The sequence below is a fragment of the Hemitrygon akajei genome, chromosome 11 (genome assembly GCF_048418815.1).
Source record: "Hemitrygon akajei chromosome 11, sHemAka1.3, whole genome shotgun sequence".
In the NCBI taxonomy this organism is placed as follows: domain Eukaryota; kingdom Metazoa; phylum Chordata; class Chondrichthyes; order Myliobatiformes; family Dasyatidae; genus Hemitrygon; species Hemitrygon akajei.
Window position 1 is genome coordinate 158,987,381 of NC_133134.1, and position 16,271 is coordinate 159,003,651.

A 16,271-nucleotide genomic window follows, 5' to 3' on the forward strand; every position below is an offset into this window, starting at 1 on the left:
ACCACCCAAGGTGAACTTGTTAAATGCTATTCTATCCTCTTCCTTTAACTTAAGAGTCCAATATTGAAATTCAACCAAGAACTGAAAGTACATCACTGCATTGTAAAGCCAGTCAAGTTTATTGATGCATGCATGAGTAATTGTATGCACAGGTGCATTGATTCCTTAAGATCATCATAGACGAGGGTGATAGTGGGGATAAGCTCCCACTACCTATTAAATACTCTCAATGGTGTGCGTCTCAGAGATCCTGAGGAAAAATCCAGAGCTGGAGTCCCTAAGGCAGTCTTACGTTGAGTTCAATGCTGACTGGCAACTCCTGCGACACCTCTGGTGCCAAATTGTACCGGTCTCTGCCGTTCCTTTGCCTTCCTCAGCTGTGTGGAGAGGGGGAGCCTGCCGCATGGGCAACAGCTTGTTCTCCATATCCTACTGCCCTGGCTTGTGCAGACAGCCAGGATGCAACACACATGGTCTACCCTGCAGGTGCAGTAAAAGCCTTATTGCAGCTGCATCATGGGCCCATCGCATCGTATGAGCAGAGTTCACAAGAAAAACATAAACTAAACATAAATCGTACAAAATTGTAAAAGACAGAACACTCCTAGAATAAAAAAAATGTCCATTATGATCAGACTGTTATTATATTGAGGTAGTGATTAAGGTTGTGAGGTCAGTTCAAGAACTGAATGGTTGAAGGGAAATAGCTGTACTTGAACCTGGTGCCATGGGACTTCAGGCTTCTGTATCTCCTGCCTGATATTGGCAGCAAGAAGATGACATGGCCTAGATAGTGATGCTTTCCTCAGGCAGCATCTCATGTAGGCACTTCCAAAGGTGGGAGGAATTTGCCTGTGAAGTATTGGGCCAACGATCTGACAGTTAAACTATAATCACTGCAGTTTTTGGGAAATGAATGCGTGCAAACTGCTTTCCGATATCACCTTAGCTATGTAAAGCAATTAGCATCATACAGTCGTAGAGTTATGGAAAAGTACAGCACAGAAACAGGCCCTTTGGCCCATCTAATTTGTGCCAAACCATTTAAACGGCCTAGTCCTATCAACCTGCACCCGGACCACAGCCCTCCACACCCTGCCATCCATGTACCAATCCAAACTTCTCTTAAACGCTGAGATCTGGCATCCAGCCCTTGCGCTGGAAGCTCTTCTACACTCTCACTGCCCTCTGAGTGAAAAGGTTTCCCCTCATGTTCCCCTTGAACATTTCACTTTTCGCCCTTCACCCATGACGACTAGCTGTTATCCTGAGGTCGCAAACGGTAACGGTTGGAAAACTTTATTTTAACAGAATCTCTGCTGCATCAAGGAAGCTAAAGCTATGTAGAACACTACTCGCTCCCAAGATTCTGCTGTTTCACTATTTTGTTTGAAGCTGGAGTTTAGCAGCGCCAAAAAGGGGGAACCAGCTTTCAAGGGGTAGTGGAGGTATAATTTGTCCATCAGTGCTGATCACTCTATCCTTGACTAAGCTGTTCCACCGTGAACACGATCTGTTATGAGTCAACATGATGCTTTCAGATCAGGTCACGCATAGCACATACCTCCAGCACACTGCTCAGCTGTGTTTCCAGCTGAGCAGCAGTGAACCATCTGATTGGCCCATCAGAGCTCTCTTTGAGAACTAGTTGACTTGCTCAGCATTTCTGATCTGGCTGTTGTTCACGATTGCACTTAATAAAAAAAAAAACCTATCAGCTAGCACAGGTGCAAATTTCTGATCAATCATATTAATAATACAGTAGTGCAGTGTCCTAGAACAAAGTAACAAGACAGATATCCTGTGTCAGCAAAGTCCTACAGAAAGTAACAAGTAAACCACTTTCTTTTATGATTCAGGGGAGAATGTTGGCCAAGACCGAGAAAGACCTGCTCTTCACAGAATTACTTTTACTTACTTTATTACTTTATTGTCGCCAAACAATTGATACTAGAGCGTACAATCATCACAGCGATATTTGATTCTGCGCTTTGTGCTCCCTGGAGTACAAATCAAAGTAAATATAATAAAAATTTTAAATCATAAATAGAAAATAGAAAAGGGAAAATAAGGTAGTGCAAAAAAAAACTGAGAGACAGGTTTGGATATTTGGAAGGTACGGTCCAGATATGGGTCAGGATCCGTTAGGCAGTCTTATCACATTTGGAAAGAAGCTGTTTCCAAATCTGGCCGTATCAATCTTCAAGCTCCTGAACCTTCTCCTGGACGGAAGAGGGACAAAAAGTGTGTTGGCTGGGTGGGTCGTGTCCTTGATTATCCTGACAGCACTGCTCCGACAGCATGCGGTGTAAAGTGAGTCCAAGGACGGAAGATTGGTTTGTGTGATGTGCTGGGCTGTGTTCACGATCTTCTGCAGCTTCTTCCAGTCTTGGACAGGACAACTTCCATAGCAGGTTGTGATGCACCCTAGAAGAATGCTTTCTACAGTGCATCTATAAAAATTAGTGAGGGTTTTAGGGGACAGGCCAAATTTCTTCAGCTTTCTCAGGAAGTAAAGGCGCTGATGGGCCTTCTTGGCAGTGGACTCTGCTTGGTTAGACCAAGTCAGGTCATTTGTGATATTGACCCTGAGGAACTTAAAGCTTTTGACCTGTTCCACCTGCACACCACCGATGTAGATGGGGTTGTGCGGTCCGCTAATCCTTCTGAAGTGAACAACCAATACCTTTGTCTTGCTGACATTGAGGGAAAGGTTATTGTCTTTGCACCATGCCACCAGGTTCTTAATTTCCTCTCTGTACTCAGACTCATCATTACCCAAGATACGGCCTACAATTGTGGTGTCATCAGCAAACTTATATATTGAGTTTAATGAAAACTTCGCTACACAATCATGGGTGTACAGTGAGCACAGCAGGGGGCTGAGTACACAGCCTTGTGGGGCACCGGTGCTCAGAGTGATTGTAGAGGAGAGCTTGTCCCCTATTTTTACAGCCTGGGTCCTGTCTGTGAGGAAGTTGAAGATCCAGCTGCAGATCTGAGTGCTAAGACCCAGGTTCCGGAGCTTAGGAATCAGTTTATTTGGAATGATGGTATTAAAGGTAGAGCTGTAGCCGATGAAAAGGAGCCTTACATATGCGTCTTTATTCTTCAGGTGTTCCAAGGAGGAATGTAGTGCCAGAGAGATGGCATCTGCAGTTGACCTGTTGCTCCGGTAGGCGAATTGCAAAGTGTTGAGGTTGACCGGTAGTTTATGGTTGATGTGTGCCATAACCAATCGCTCGAAGCACTTCATAGCAATTGATGTTAGAGCCACAGGTCGATAGTCATTCAGGCACCCCACCTTACTCTTCTTCAGCACCAGGATTATCGTTGCCTTTTTAAAACACGAGGGGATCTTAGACTGGAGCAGATGAAGATGTCAGCAAACACTCCAGCTGGCTCGCTTACAATTAATAGGATAGATTTTACCTGAGCCACCAGTTGGCTATGAATTGAGAGGCGAGACCTGTGCACCAATGCTACTGGGCCCAGATCATCCCTGGCGGAGTTGCCTGGGCAACAGCGTCTGATGTTGAAAGACCCGAAACACCCAATGACTCCAGGTTACATCACTAATGATCTGTCCCAGTGGATCCCGGGATGTATCTCAGCATCATCAACTCATTAGAAAGCTTGGGAATCTGTTTATTTATTTATTGACATACAGCATGGAGTAGGCCCTACTGGTCCTTTGAGCCAAGCTGCCCAGCAATCCCCCAATTTAACCCTAGTCTAGTCACGGGACAATTTACAATAACCGATTAACCTAACAACCGGTACGTCTTTGGGATGTGGGAGGAAATCGGAGCACCCGGGGGAAATCCGTGTGGAGAATGTACAAACTCCTTTCAGGCAGTGGCGGGAGTTGAACCCGGGTCAGCTGTACTATAAAGCGTTGTGCTAACCACTACGCTACCGTGATGCCCTTTTGTATCAGATCCTCCCTAACTGTAGACTATGAGCTCAGAATGGTGGGGGGGGGGGGGTTTATACTTCAACTCACAATGTGATGACTTGCAAGTAAATGCACAACAACTTTGATATAAAATTCCACCCCGTAGACTCGATACACCTATGTCCTCAGAATGCGTAAAATCAGCGAAGTAATTTATCACATTAGTTTTGGTAGCTGGTTGTCACAACTGCTACAAAGGTTCCACTTGCCAAGCGTGTTAATTTTTGTACGATATATTATTAATAATAATTATCAATTTACATACCAGCTGCTTGCCTATCAGGTGTTGTAATCTTTTTGTTTAAAACAGAATGGTAAAAGAATGTAACATCAAATAATATAACAGCACTACTGAACTATGCGCACAGACTCTGATCAGTGGTGGCTACTGTTAGTTTAATTAAATTAGTTTAATCTCCAAATTCTATGTATGTATATAAAGGGAGCTTTGTAATCAAACACACCCTTCTCAACCACAGTTCTTCACATGAGGAAGTATTTCTGAAGGGAGGCACCCAATGGTTAGTTGTGTCATCCTTGAATACAGAAATGCAAAAAAAAAAGCGCATTTCTGTAAAATATAATTTGCAATATTTGTGTAATTTTCAAATGGACAGAGGCTTTCTTTTCATCCTCATAAGAGGCCAGTCATGTATGCAGCAAAAGATCTGAAGCCAAAAGTATGCAGGTTTCAGTTACTTATTTATGACCTCTGAGCCACTGCATCGCATTATCAGCCATCTGCTGCTGGAGAGATGCAGCTCACAACATCAGTTCTCTCCTACCCCCAGCGGCAACACAACAGTGTCTATATTAGTGTCAACCCTGGGTCACAGTCAGTGGCACACTTGCCTCTGAGTCAGAATGGTCTGCATTCAAATCCCACTGCAGGGACTGTAGCACATAATTGGGGTTACGATGTACTGAGGGGGCATTTACTGCTGGGCGGTCCCACGAGGGCTCGCAGTGCTAAAGCACGCCAGTTCTCCTGGAAGTTCTTACCAGTATCAAGGATCAAACGTCAGCTTTATTCACGTATACGCTCAGTGTGACTTTATTAGGTACCAGAGTGGTACCCAGTGTGCTCTCCTGCTGTGCTGGCCCACCCACTTGAAAGGTCAATGTATCATGCATACATGGATGCTCTTCAGCACACCACTGTCAAAACGGGTGGTTATTTGAGTTACTGTCGCCTTCCTGTCAGCTTGAACCAGTCTGACCATTCTCCTCTGATCTCTGTCATTAACAATACTTTTGCCCACAAGACTGCCACTCACTGGATGATTTTTGTCTTCATACCATTTTCTGTAAACTCTAGAGACTGTTGTGCTTGAAAATCCCAGGAGATCAACAGTTTCTGAGACACTCAAACCACCCCATCTGGCACCAACAATCATTCCATGGTCAAAGTCACTTGGATCACATTTCTTCCCCATTCTGATGTTTGGTCTGAACAGCAACTGAACCTCTTGACCATGTCCGCATGCTTTTATGCATTGAGTTGCTGCCATGTGATTGGCTGATTAGATATTTGTATCAATGAGCAGTGCACAGGTGTACCTGATAAAGTGAACTTGAGCGGACATTTACATGTATTAGTAATTTGGCGTGGTGTGTTGGCGTAACTTGTAACAAATAAAGAATGATATAAAAATAAAGTTAGAGGTTAAAGTGGGGATAGGGAATAAAACATGAAAACATAAATACCAGCAATATCCGTCATTTAACCTCAAAAGGCAGATAATCACATTGCTATTTCAGAGATTGATGTGGAAATTCTCTGCCATAAATGCTACAAACAATGGCTACACTTTAAAAGTAATTTGTCTTAAAACGTTTTAGTTGTCCTGAACGATGTGAAAAGCACCACTTAAGTACAAGTCATTTTCATCCTCCACTTCCACTCAAAGAATTCACAGCGATGTGTCAAAGTTATATCAGATCCTGTGTTTTGATATAACTTTCGGCAATGCTTTGTCCCCTAACCCAATAATATTTATTACTTTGAGTTTAACTTCCATGAAAGGCAACTCAGCATCAGTATCAGGTTTTGCATTAGCACTTAATAAACACAATGTAGAAAGATCATTTCCACTTCAGTATCCCAGATAAGCAAGCAGTTCACACATTCCACCAATTTGAGTAGAATTGATTTCTATCTATAATAGTTCACTTGTCAGAACGCAGAAACCAGTTTAAGTTATTTAGGGATACAGCAAGCAATCAGTCCATTTGGCCCTTTGAGCCACACCAACAAGCAATCCCCGGTTTACCCCTGATTTAACCCTCCCCTAATCATGGTCACAGAAAAGTACAGTACAGAAACAGACCATTTGGCCCATCTAGTCCACGCTGAACCATTTAAACCTTCTACTCCTATGGATCTGCACCAGGACCCCAGCTACCCATACCCCCATCATCCACGTACCTATCCAAACTTCGCTTAAACTTTGAAACTGGGCTCACATGCACCACTCTCCACCCCTCTGAATTCCACACTCTCTCGACCCTCAGAGTGATGACATTCCCCCTCATGATCCCTTTAAACTTTTCACCCTTACATCACAGGACAATTTACAATGACCAGCTAAGCTACTAACCAGCACGGCTTTGAACTGTGGGAGGAAACCAGAGGACCCAGACGAAATGCACACATTCCACAGGGATGTACAGACTCCCTGCAGATATTGTCAGAAATTAACTCCGATCTCCAGCGCCCCGAGCTGTAACAGCACTGCACTAACTGCTACGCTACCCTGGCACCCTAAAATGCTGCTGTGGGAGTGAGAGTGGAGGAAAATTTGTCTTTACTCTCTTACTATTTTCTTTATTCTCTGTCAGTTCCTTCAAAGTTACAAACCGCCCCGACTTGGCAATCCTTCACCAGCTCTTCTGTGATTATCATCACCATCACGTGCTGTGTCATATGACATCATCATTATGTGCCATGTCATATGATGTAGGCAATCATGGTCTCATGACCAGGAATGCTCTTGCACAATTTTTCTACAGAGGTGGTTTTGCATTGCCTTCTTCTTTACAAGACGGGTGACCCCAGCTATTATCAATACTCTTCAGAGATTGTCTGCCTGGCATCAGTGGTCGCATAACCAGGACTTGTGACATGCACCGGCTGCTCATACGACCATCCTTCTGTGATACTGAGTCTAAAACACGGGACTGCTCACTTGACAGTGATGTCACCAGAAGGTCTGCAGTGGCTCAGCACCACTTTGTATCATCACCAGCAATTAGGAATGGACAGACCTTACCAGCAAGAGGACAGCACAGTACATAGCGGTTAGCACATCGCTTTGCAGTACCAGCATCACCTAGTAGGGTCCGACTCCCACCGCTGACTGTAAGGAGTTTGTGCGTTTCGCCTGGGAAATCTGGTTTCCTCCCACAGTCATTAGGGTTAGGGTTAGTGACTTGTGGGCATTCTACGTTGGTGCCGGAAGTGTGGCAACACTTGCAGGCTCCCCCCCCAGCACATCTTCGGTCCTTGGCACAAATGATGCGTCTCACTACACGTTTCAATTTATCAATGTATATAATAAAGCTAATCTTCTAAATAAGATCATTTTTTAATCTTCAAGATGTGGCTCCCAGGTGTTTTTTTTCTTTATTTATTCACTTTTACCCCAGAAACCACTCTAGTGTAAGTGACTCGAGACGAAGCACATCCAGTTGAACATGAGGAGGCAAAAGCAGTTCAGTCGCCCATTCTAATCTCTATTTACTGCTTTCTGCCAGGAAAGGCACAACAGCAGTGCAGCCTTTAATGCATATATGTCAAACTCAAGGCCCGCGGGCCAAATCCGGCCCGCGGTGGAATTATCTTTGGCCCGCGAGATAATATCTAATTACTATTAAAGCTGGCCCCAGTAATTGAAGCACCTATGGCGTATGATATGGCTAATGCTGAGTTTATTCAGGTACCAGATTTTCGGGGTTTTTAGTGTTTATTCGGCAGTCTTCTTCATAAGAAACGGAATTTGTAAAGTGAAACACTTTGTAGTTATAGCAGAGACTGAGTCACATGAGAGCAGGCTGAAAAAAACGGAGGCAACGAAAGCTGCGTTCGCACGCGTCCGACTGATCCGGCCCGCATGAAGCTGCATTTTGCTCAATCCGGCCCGTGACCTAAAATGAGTTTGATACCCCTGCTTTAATGCTTCAACCGCACTGCTCCTGCAGCCCAAGTTGAATCCTGACCTGTCTGGGAGAGTTTGCACTCTGACTTGGCGACAGCTGTGTAGGGACGGGGTTCGTATTCTGGAGATGGAAAGAACAACCAGAAGACAGCAGAAGAGAGCCAGGAGAAATGCAGCCATGGTTGGCATCACTACCACCACCACTACCACATATACATGTCCCACCTGCAATAGAGCTTGTGGGTCCAGGTTAGGACTGTATAGTCATCAAAGATTTCACCGTTAAAGGGGTGGATGTCGTCATCGGATTCCGATGGACAACTGAAGAAGTTGCACTCTGGTCCTCTGCACGGATTTGTGCCAGGTGCTCCAGTCTCCTCCCACATTCCAACACACTGTCAAATTATTTCTATTTGTTTTGAGATCTAGCGCAGAACTGGCCTTTCCGGCCCAACGAGCTCCACCACCCAGTAACCTGCCTATTTAACCCTAGCATACTTACAGCACAATTTACCTAACCAATGACCAATGACCCTAATCTTTGGACTGTGGGAAGAAACTGGAGCAGCTGCAGGAATCCCAGGTAGTCCTGGGAGGATGTGGGGGGAACCTCTTCGCTCAGAGGGTTGTGAGAGTGTGGGATGAGCTGCCAGCGCAAGTGGTGCTTGCAAACTCAACTTCAACATTTAAGAGACACAAAATGTTGATGGAACTCAGACCCTTGGGGTCTCGGCCCGAAACGTCGACAGTGCTTCTTCCTATAGATGCTGCCTGGCCTGCTCTGTTCCACCAGCATTTTGTGTGCGTTGCTTGAATTTCCAGCATCTGCAGACTTCCTCGTGTTTGCGTTTTTAAATTCGACATTTAAGAGAAGTTTGGATAGGTATATGGATGGTTGGGATATGGAGGGCTATGGTCTCGGAGCAGGCTGGTGGGAGTGGACAGTTCAAATGGTTCGGCACGGACTAGATGGGCCAAAGGGCCTGTTTCTGTGGCTGTACTTTTCTATGACTCTATAGTATACAAACTCCTTACAGACAATGCTGGAATTGAACTCTGAACTCCAAACACCTGAAGCTGTAACAGCTAACCACTGTGTGACCAACAGAATGGGCAATCCAGGGGGATGGGAACAATGAAGATGAAACTTCAGCGGGAAACAGATGGAGTAACAGGACTGATGGAAATGCTTCAAGAACAAGGACAGAATCAATTGGCCAAATAGTCTCTTTTAAATAAAATGAGCATAAATACCAGCATATGTTTACAATGTAAACAGTTTTATAAAAAGTAGCTCAAAGAGTTTACAGTGCAGTGACAGGGGGTAATAGACTGGGCAGTGGGGGGTGATAACTATAATCATTGATAAGACTACATTTCAAAACAAAATGCATCATTGACTGTGAAGTGCTTAGAAAACCATGAGATTGTGAAAGATACTATTTAAATATATTCTTTCTATTCACAGACAAATCACAGTTAAAAATATTTCTATTTACTTGCACAACTTGCAACTGACTTCTTTAGCATTTTATTTTGTGAGCTCCCACGCTGTTGGAAGCGCCAACTTTCCATCAAATCCACACCATGTCTACTCTCTTAAACCAGATCCCATGGTGCTATTTCGAGAAAGCACAGGGGAGTTATGCACAGAGTTGAGGCCAATGCTTAACCTTCAATCAACGCAACTCAAACACATAATCACGTTGATGCTTTTTCGGGAGCTTGCTATGCAGCATTTGGCTGCCACACTTCCTACAATGATGGCAATTCAAAAATGCACAAAATGCTGGAGGAACTCAGCAAGTCAGGTAGCATCTATGGAAGGAAATAAACAGCTGACACTTCAGGCCGAAACGCTCCAACAGGACTGGAAGAAAAAGGGGGCTACTCAAGATTTCCAGCATCTGCAGAAGCTCTTGTATTTATAATTCAAAAATACTACATTCAGACATCCTGTAGTCATACAAGTGCAAGAATTGTTATCAATACAAGCCAGATTAGCTGGAGTCAGGACTTTGTGCTTTGGCTCTTGGCTGAGTTATCCATGTCAAACAGGTCAAAGGGTAAAGGCCAGACTAAGCGTGATCCACTGGTCCTCCAGGTTCAGGGATTCAGCTCAGGGCCAACAACCCTGACTGGTTAAAAATAAATTGTTACCGACACAGCAATGAAGAATCCTTCTACAGACAGAGATGGAGGATCTTCATTGCTGCCCTAAACTCCAGCAGCGTTACTGGGCAGTAAGATAAGAAGAATCCTAGGCTGTGACACATTAACCGTATTAATGTAAAATATTTGGGCAATATTGGAATTGCAGCTCGTTTATTATTGTCACATGTACTGAGGTACTTTGAAAGGTTTGTCTTGCATCCTGTTCATACAGATCAAATCACTACACAGTGATTTAGGGTGGTAAAAGGAAAACAACGACAGAATGCAGAATGCGGTCCTGATGAAGGGTCTCAGTGTGAAGCGTTGACTGTTTATTCCCCTCCCTTGATGCTGCCTGACCTGCTGACCAGCATACTGTCTGCGTTGCAGAATAAAGTTTAACAGCTGCAGAGGACGTTTAGTGCAGCTATACAACGAGGCCCGAATTCATAACAAGGTAGATGGTGAGGTCTGATTGTTCTCTAGTATAATTCAATAGTCTTATGACAGCAGGGTAAAAGCTGTTGTTCAGCCAGATGGTACACGCGTACAGGCTTTTGTATCTTCTGCTCGATGGGAGAGACGTGCAGGGTGAGTGTGGTCTTTGATAATGCCGGCTGCTTTATCAAGGTAGCAAGAAGCACAGACAGAGTCCAAAGAGGGGAAGCTGGTTTCCACGATGTGCTGAGCTGTGCCCCCAGTTCTCTGCACTTTCTTGTGCTCACAGGAAGAGCAGTTGCCATAAAAAGCTGTGATGCATCAGGTTAGGATGCTTCCTGAGGTACAACGGTAAAGGACAGTAAAGGGCTCGATGGGTCCAAAAGGAGCTGATTCTGAAGGAATTCCTGCCACAGACGGGCTGTTTCCTGATGTTATGTTTTGTAACTTCAAAACATTAAACTAATTCAAAGGAAGATATGGGAATCCGCAAATGTGGGGTGGGTCTAACTTCATGTTTACTTTAAATGAAGCACGCACATTCCACATGGTAGCATGGTGATGTATGTAATTCATGTATTTATACATATAACCTACAGGTATACAAGTAATGAATTATTTAAACAAACAAGAATGCAGAATATTAAAAAATACACACACACACACGATTACTGAACTATTACTTAAATACTAAATACACAACATCTGACAAACTCTGGCAAAAAAACAGCTTAAAAACATTAGAGAAGGTTTAAAAATTTTAGTGACCCTAGGCAAATGCAATAAAACATGGGCTGGTTTGCAGAAAGGCCCATACTTGCAGATATTCCTTCCAATTCAATGAGATCCCCACACTTGATGCGATAAAGTCTGGAGCAGAGAGGCAAAAGTCGTTCTTCATAAACAATTGGGAGGTATAGGATTACAAGTCCAGCCAGTCCCATTGATCTGGAATTGCTGGAATGTTCATTCCAATCCTCATCACACAATCTTTTTCTGAAAATATATATTTTTAAAAAGCTTGTATTTTTAAATTATTGCAAGTACCTCAATTTACAAGACCATTAGACCATAAGATATAGTAGGAGAATTAGGCCATTTGACCCTCCGAGTCTCCTCCACCATTTCATCATGGCTGATCCAATTTTCCTCTCAGCCCCAATCTCCTGCCTTTTTCCTGTATCCCTTTTCATGCCCTGATCAATCAATAACCTATCAACCTCTGCCTTAAATATACTTAAATACTTGGCTTCCACAGCTGCCTGTGGCAAAGAATTCCAAAGATTCACTACTCTCTGGCTAAAGAAATTCCTCATCATCTCCATTCTAAAAGAACTTCCCACTATTCTGAGGCTGTGTCCTCTGGTCTGAGATATTCCCACCTTAGGAAACATCCTCTCCAAATCCACTCTATCAAGGCCTAGCACCATTCAATGGGTTTCAATGAGGCCACCCCTCGTTCTACTGAATTCTCATGAATACAGGTCCAGAGCCATCAAATGCTCTTCATACTGTAATGACAAGCCATTTAATCCTGCAATCATTTGTGCGACCCTCCTTTGAACTCCCTCCAGTTTCAGCACATCCTTTCTTAGATAAGGGGCCCAAAACTGCTCACAATACTCCAAGTGAGGCCTCACCAGTGCTTTATAAAATCTCAACATTACATCCTTGCTTTTATATTCTAGTCCTCTTGAAATGAATGCTAACGTTGCATTTGCCTTCCTCGCCACTGACTCAACCTGCAAATTAACCTTCAGGGAATCCTCAACAAAGGCTCCCAAGTCCCTTTGCACCTCAGTTTTTTATATTTTCTTTTCATTTAGAAAATAGTCAACCCTTTCATTTCTTCTGCCGAAGTGCATGACCAGACACTTCCCAGCACTGTATTCCATCTGCCACTTCTTTGTCCATTCTCCTAATCTGTCCAAGTCCTTCTGTAGCCTCTCTACTTCCTCAAAACTACCTGCCCCTCCACCTATCTTCATATTGTCTGCAACCTTTGCAACAAAGTATTCAATTGCATCATCCAAATCATTGACATATGATGTAAAAAGAATCGGTCCCAACACAGACCCCTGTGGAACACCACTAGTCACTGGCAGCCAGTCAAAAAAGATTCCCTTTATTCCCACCCTTTGCCTCCTGCCAATCAGCCACTGCTTTATCCATGTTAGAATCTTTCCTGTAATACCATGGGCTTGTAGCTGGTTAAGCTGCCTCATGTGTGGTAAAGGCCTTCTGAAAATCGAAATACACAAAATAAACCCATTCTCCTTTGTCTATACTGCTTGTTATTTCTTCGAAGAATTCCAACAGATTTGCCAGGCAAGATTGTCCCTTGCAGAAACCATGCTGACTATGGCCTATTGTATTATGTGCCTCTAAGTACCCTGAGACCTCATCCTTAATAAATTGACTCCAATATCAGGTCAGAGTAACTGGTTTCCTTTCTTCAGCCTCTCTCCCTTCTTGAAGAGTGGAGTGACATTTGCAAATTTCCAGTCTTCCGGAACCATTCCAAAATCTAGTGATTCTTGAAAGATCATTGCAAATGCCTCCACGATCTCTTCAGCCACTCTTTCAGAACTCTGGGCTGTACACCATCTGGTCCATGTGACTTATCTACCTTCAGACCTTTCAGTTTCCCAAGAACCTTTTCTGTAGCCATGGTAACTTCACACACTTCACGCCCCCAACATCCGGAACTTCCACCATACTGCTAGTGTCTTCCACAGTGAAGACTGATGCAAAATACTTATTCAGTTCATCTGCCATTTTGTTGTCCCCCACTACTACCTCTCCGGCATCGTTTTCCAGTGGTCCGACATCCACTCTCACCTCTCTTTTACACTTTATGTATCTGAAGAAACTTTTGGTATCCTCTTCAATACTATTAGCTGGCTTACTTTCATATTCTGTTTTCATCTTCTTAATGACTTTTTAGCTGTCTTCTGTTGGTATATGAAAGCTTCCCAATCCTCTCACTCCCCACTAATTTTTGCTCTATTATATGCTCTCTCTTTGGCTTTTAGGTTGGCTTTGACTTCTCTTGTTAACCATGGTTGCGTCATCTTTTACTCTAGAATACTATTTCTCTGGGATGTATATATCCTGTGCATTCTGAATTGTTTCCAGAAATTCCAGCCATTGCTGCTCTGCTGTCATCCCTGCCGGTGTTCTTTTCTGATCAATTCTGGCCAACTCCATGTAGATGAAACTCAATTTGTACAATGAAAGTTGGTATCTCTCCCAGATGCCTTAACCATTGCATGCAATACCTGGACTCTATTCCCTTGTATATTGCCCATTTCCTTTGCTTTCTTCACTTCCCATCCCCCTTGCTCGGGATGTGGATGATACTGGGCAGGGCAGCATTCACTTGTCACTGCCTGAAAAGCGTGGTGGAGTTGCTCTTGTTAAGTGTATGTTCCATCACAGACACAACCCACCCCAACATCAAGGAGAGGTGGTGCATTGCAAAGGTGACATCCGTCACCAAGGACCCTCATCCTCCGGGACATGCCCGCTTCTCGTTGCCAACATCAGAGAGGAGGTACATGACCCCGAAGGCCCACACTCAATGATTCACAAACAGCTTCTCCTCTTCCACGATCAGATTTCTGATCATTCTATGATCTCACAAACACTGCCTCATTATTCCTTCCTTTTGCATTTTTTTCTGTATTTTTGTATAGTAATTTCACTTGTACTGATGCCGCAAAACAGCAAATTTCGTGACCGTGTCACCAAGCGTCTGCCAGAGTCTTGTGTATTTCTGAGAGACCGCAGATGTTGGAGCCTGGAGCAACACACACAAAATGCTGGAGGAACTCAGGGGGTCGGGCAGCGTCCATGGAGGGAAATGGGCAGTCTACGGTTCAAGTGGAGACCCTTCATCTGGACTCAAACTGAACCAGCCCGATGCACCTTACCCTGGTTAACCATTGCCGTCTCAATGAGCTCCAGCGTCTGATCATCGTCGCACAGATCGTAGGGCATGTTCCCGTCCGCATTGAGTGCCAACAGGTCTGCTCCCCTGTAATGAAACGAGTAGGTCACACCGAGTTAACCCTTTAATTAGAAAACATCAAAACTTTAAAAAATATAGAGCAACCCACACAATGTGCTGGAGGAACTCAGCAGGTCAGGCAGCATCTACGGAATTCAGGACCGACAAGGGGAAGGTGCCAGCAGAAAAAGGGGTGGAGGTGGGGGGTGGAAGAAGGAAGAAAGCAGGTGGGTGGAAGAGTCAAGGGTTGGAGAAGAAGGAATCTGATAGGGGAGAAGAACGAACCTTCAGAGAAAGGGAAGGAGGAGTCGGACCCAGGAGGTGAAAAGAGGTAAAAGGTCAAAGTGGGGAATTGAGAGTTGGGAGGTGATGGTTGGAAATATAGCCTCCATTTGAGACAGTGGCAAACCAGCTGCCCCTTTCTCATTCCCATTCCAACATGTCAGTCCATGGCCACCTCTACTGCCACAATGTCCTCAGGTTTGAGAAGCAACCTCATATTCCATCTGGCTAGCCTCTAAACTGACAGCCTAAACATTAATTTCTCTAACTTCTGGAAATTTCTTCCCACTGCTCCTTCTTCTCTTTTGCATTCCCCATTCTGGCTCCCCTCTTATCCCTTCTCTCCTCTTTACCTGCCCACCACTTCCTCCGGTACCCCTCCTGCTTCCCTTTCTCCAGTGGTCAACTCTGCTCTGTCAGATTTCTTTTTCTTCAGCCCTTTAACTTTCCCACTTATCATCTTCCAGCTTCTTACTTCATCCCCCTCCCCCATCCCCACCCCCTACTTTGCCCCTCACTTGGTTGCACCTATCACCTGCCAGCTTGTTACACCTTCCCCTCCCCCCTTCCGGCTTCTTCCATCTTCATTACGAGTCCTGATGAAGGGCATTGTCCTAAACTTTATTCTTCTCCACAGATGTTGTCTGACATGCTGAGGTCCTCCAGCATTTTGTGTGTGTTACTCTGAATTTCCAGCATCTGATGAATCTCTTGTGTTTATGCCTGCTTCTCTTTATTCTTTCACAAACAAGAGGAAATCTGCAGAAGCTGGAAATCCAATCAACACACACAAAATGCTGGAGGAACTCAGAAGGCCAGGCAGCATTGATGGAAAAGAGTACAGCTGACATTCAGCCCGAGACCCTTCAGCAGACTGGAGAAAAAGAGACCAGGAGTCAGAGTTAGAAGGTGAGGGGAGGGGAGGGGAGGGGAGGAAGAAACACAAGGTGAGAAGTGAAACGGGGGGAGGGGAGTGGTGAAGTAAAGAGCTGGGAAGTTTATTTGTGAAAGAGATACAGAGCTGGAGAAGGGGGATCTAATGGGAGAGGACAGAAGGCTATGGAAGAAAGAAGAGGGGAAGAGAGATGGGCAGGCTAGGAGATAAGGAGAGAGCAGGGAAAGGGGATGGGGAATGGTGAAGGAGAAGGGAGAAGTGGGGGGGGGGTCATTACCGGAAGTTCAAGAAATCGATGTTCATGCCATCAGGTTGGAGGCTACCCAGACAGAATATAAGACGCTGCTCCTCCAACCTGAGTGTGGCCTCTTCGTG

At 44.5% G+C, this 16,271-nt stretch overlaps 1 protein-coding gene across 3 annotated transcripts in view; it reads right to left on the minus strand.

Annotated features, from left to right (window-relative positions):
• LOC140736173 (protein phosphatase 1 regulatory inhibitor subunit 16B-like) overlaps window positions 1-16,271 on the minus strand; it is a 223,878-nt gene that overhangs the window by 40,704 nt on the left and 166,903 nt on the right. For all 3 annotated transcript variants that reach the window (XM_073062040.1, XM_073062042.1, XM_073062041.1), the window contains one exon: window positions 14,643-14,746. In XM_073062040.1, the coding sequence (XP_072918141.1) occupies window positions 14,643-14,746 (104 nt within the window). The remainder of the gene's footprint in view (window positions 1-14,642; window positions 14,747-16,271) is intronic.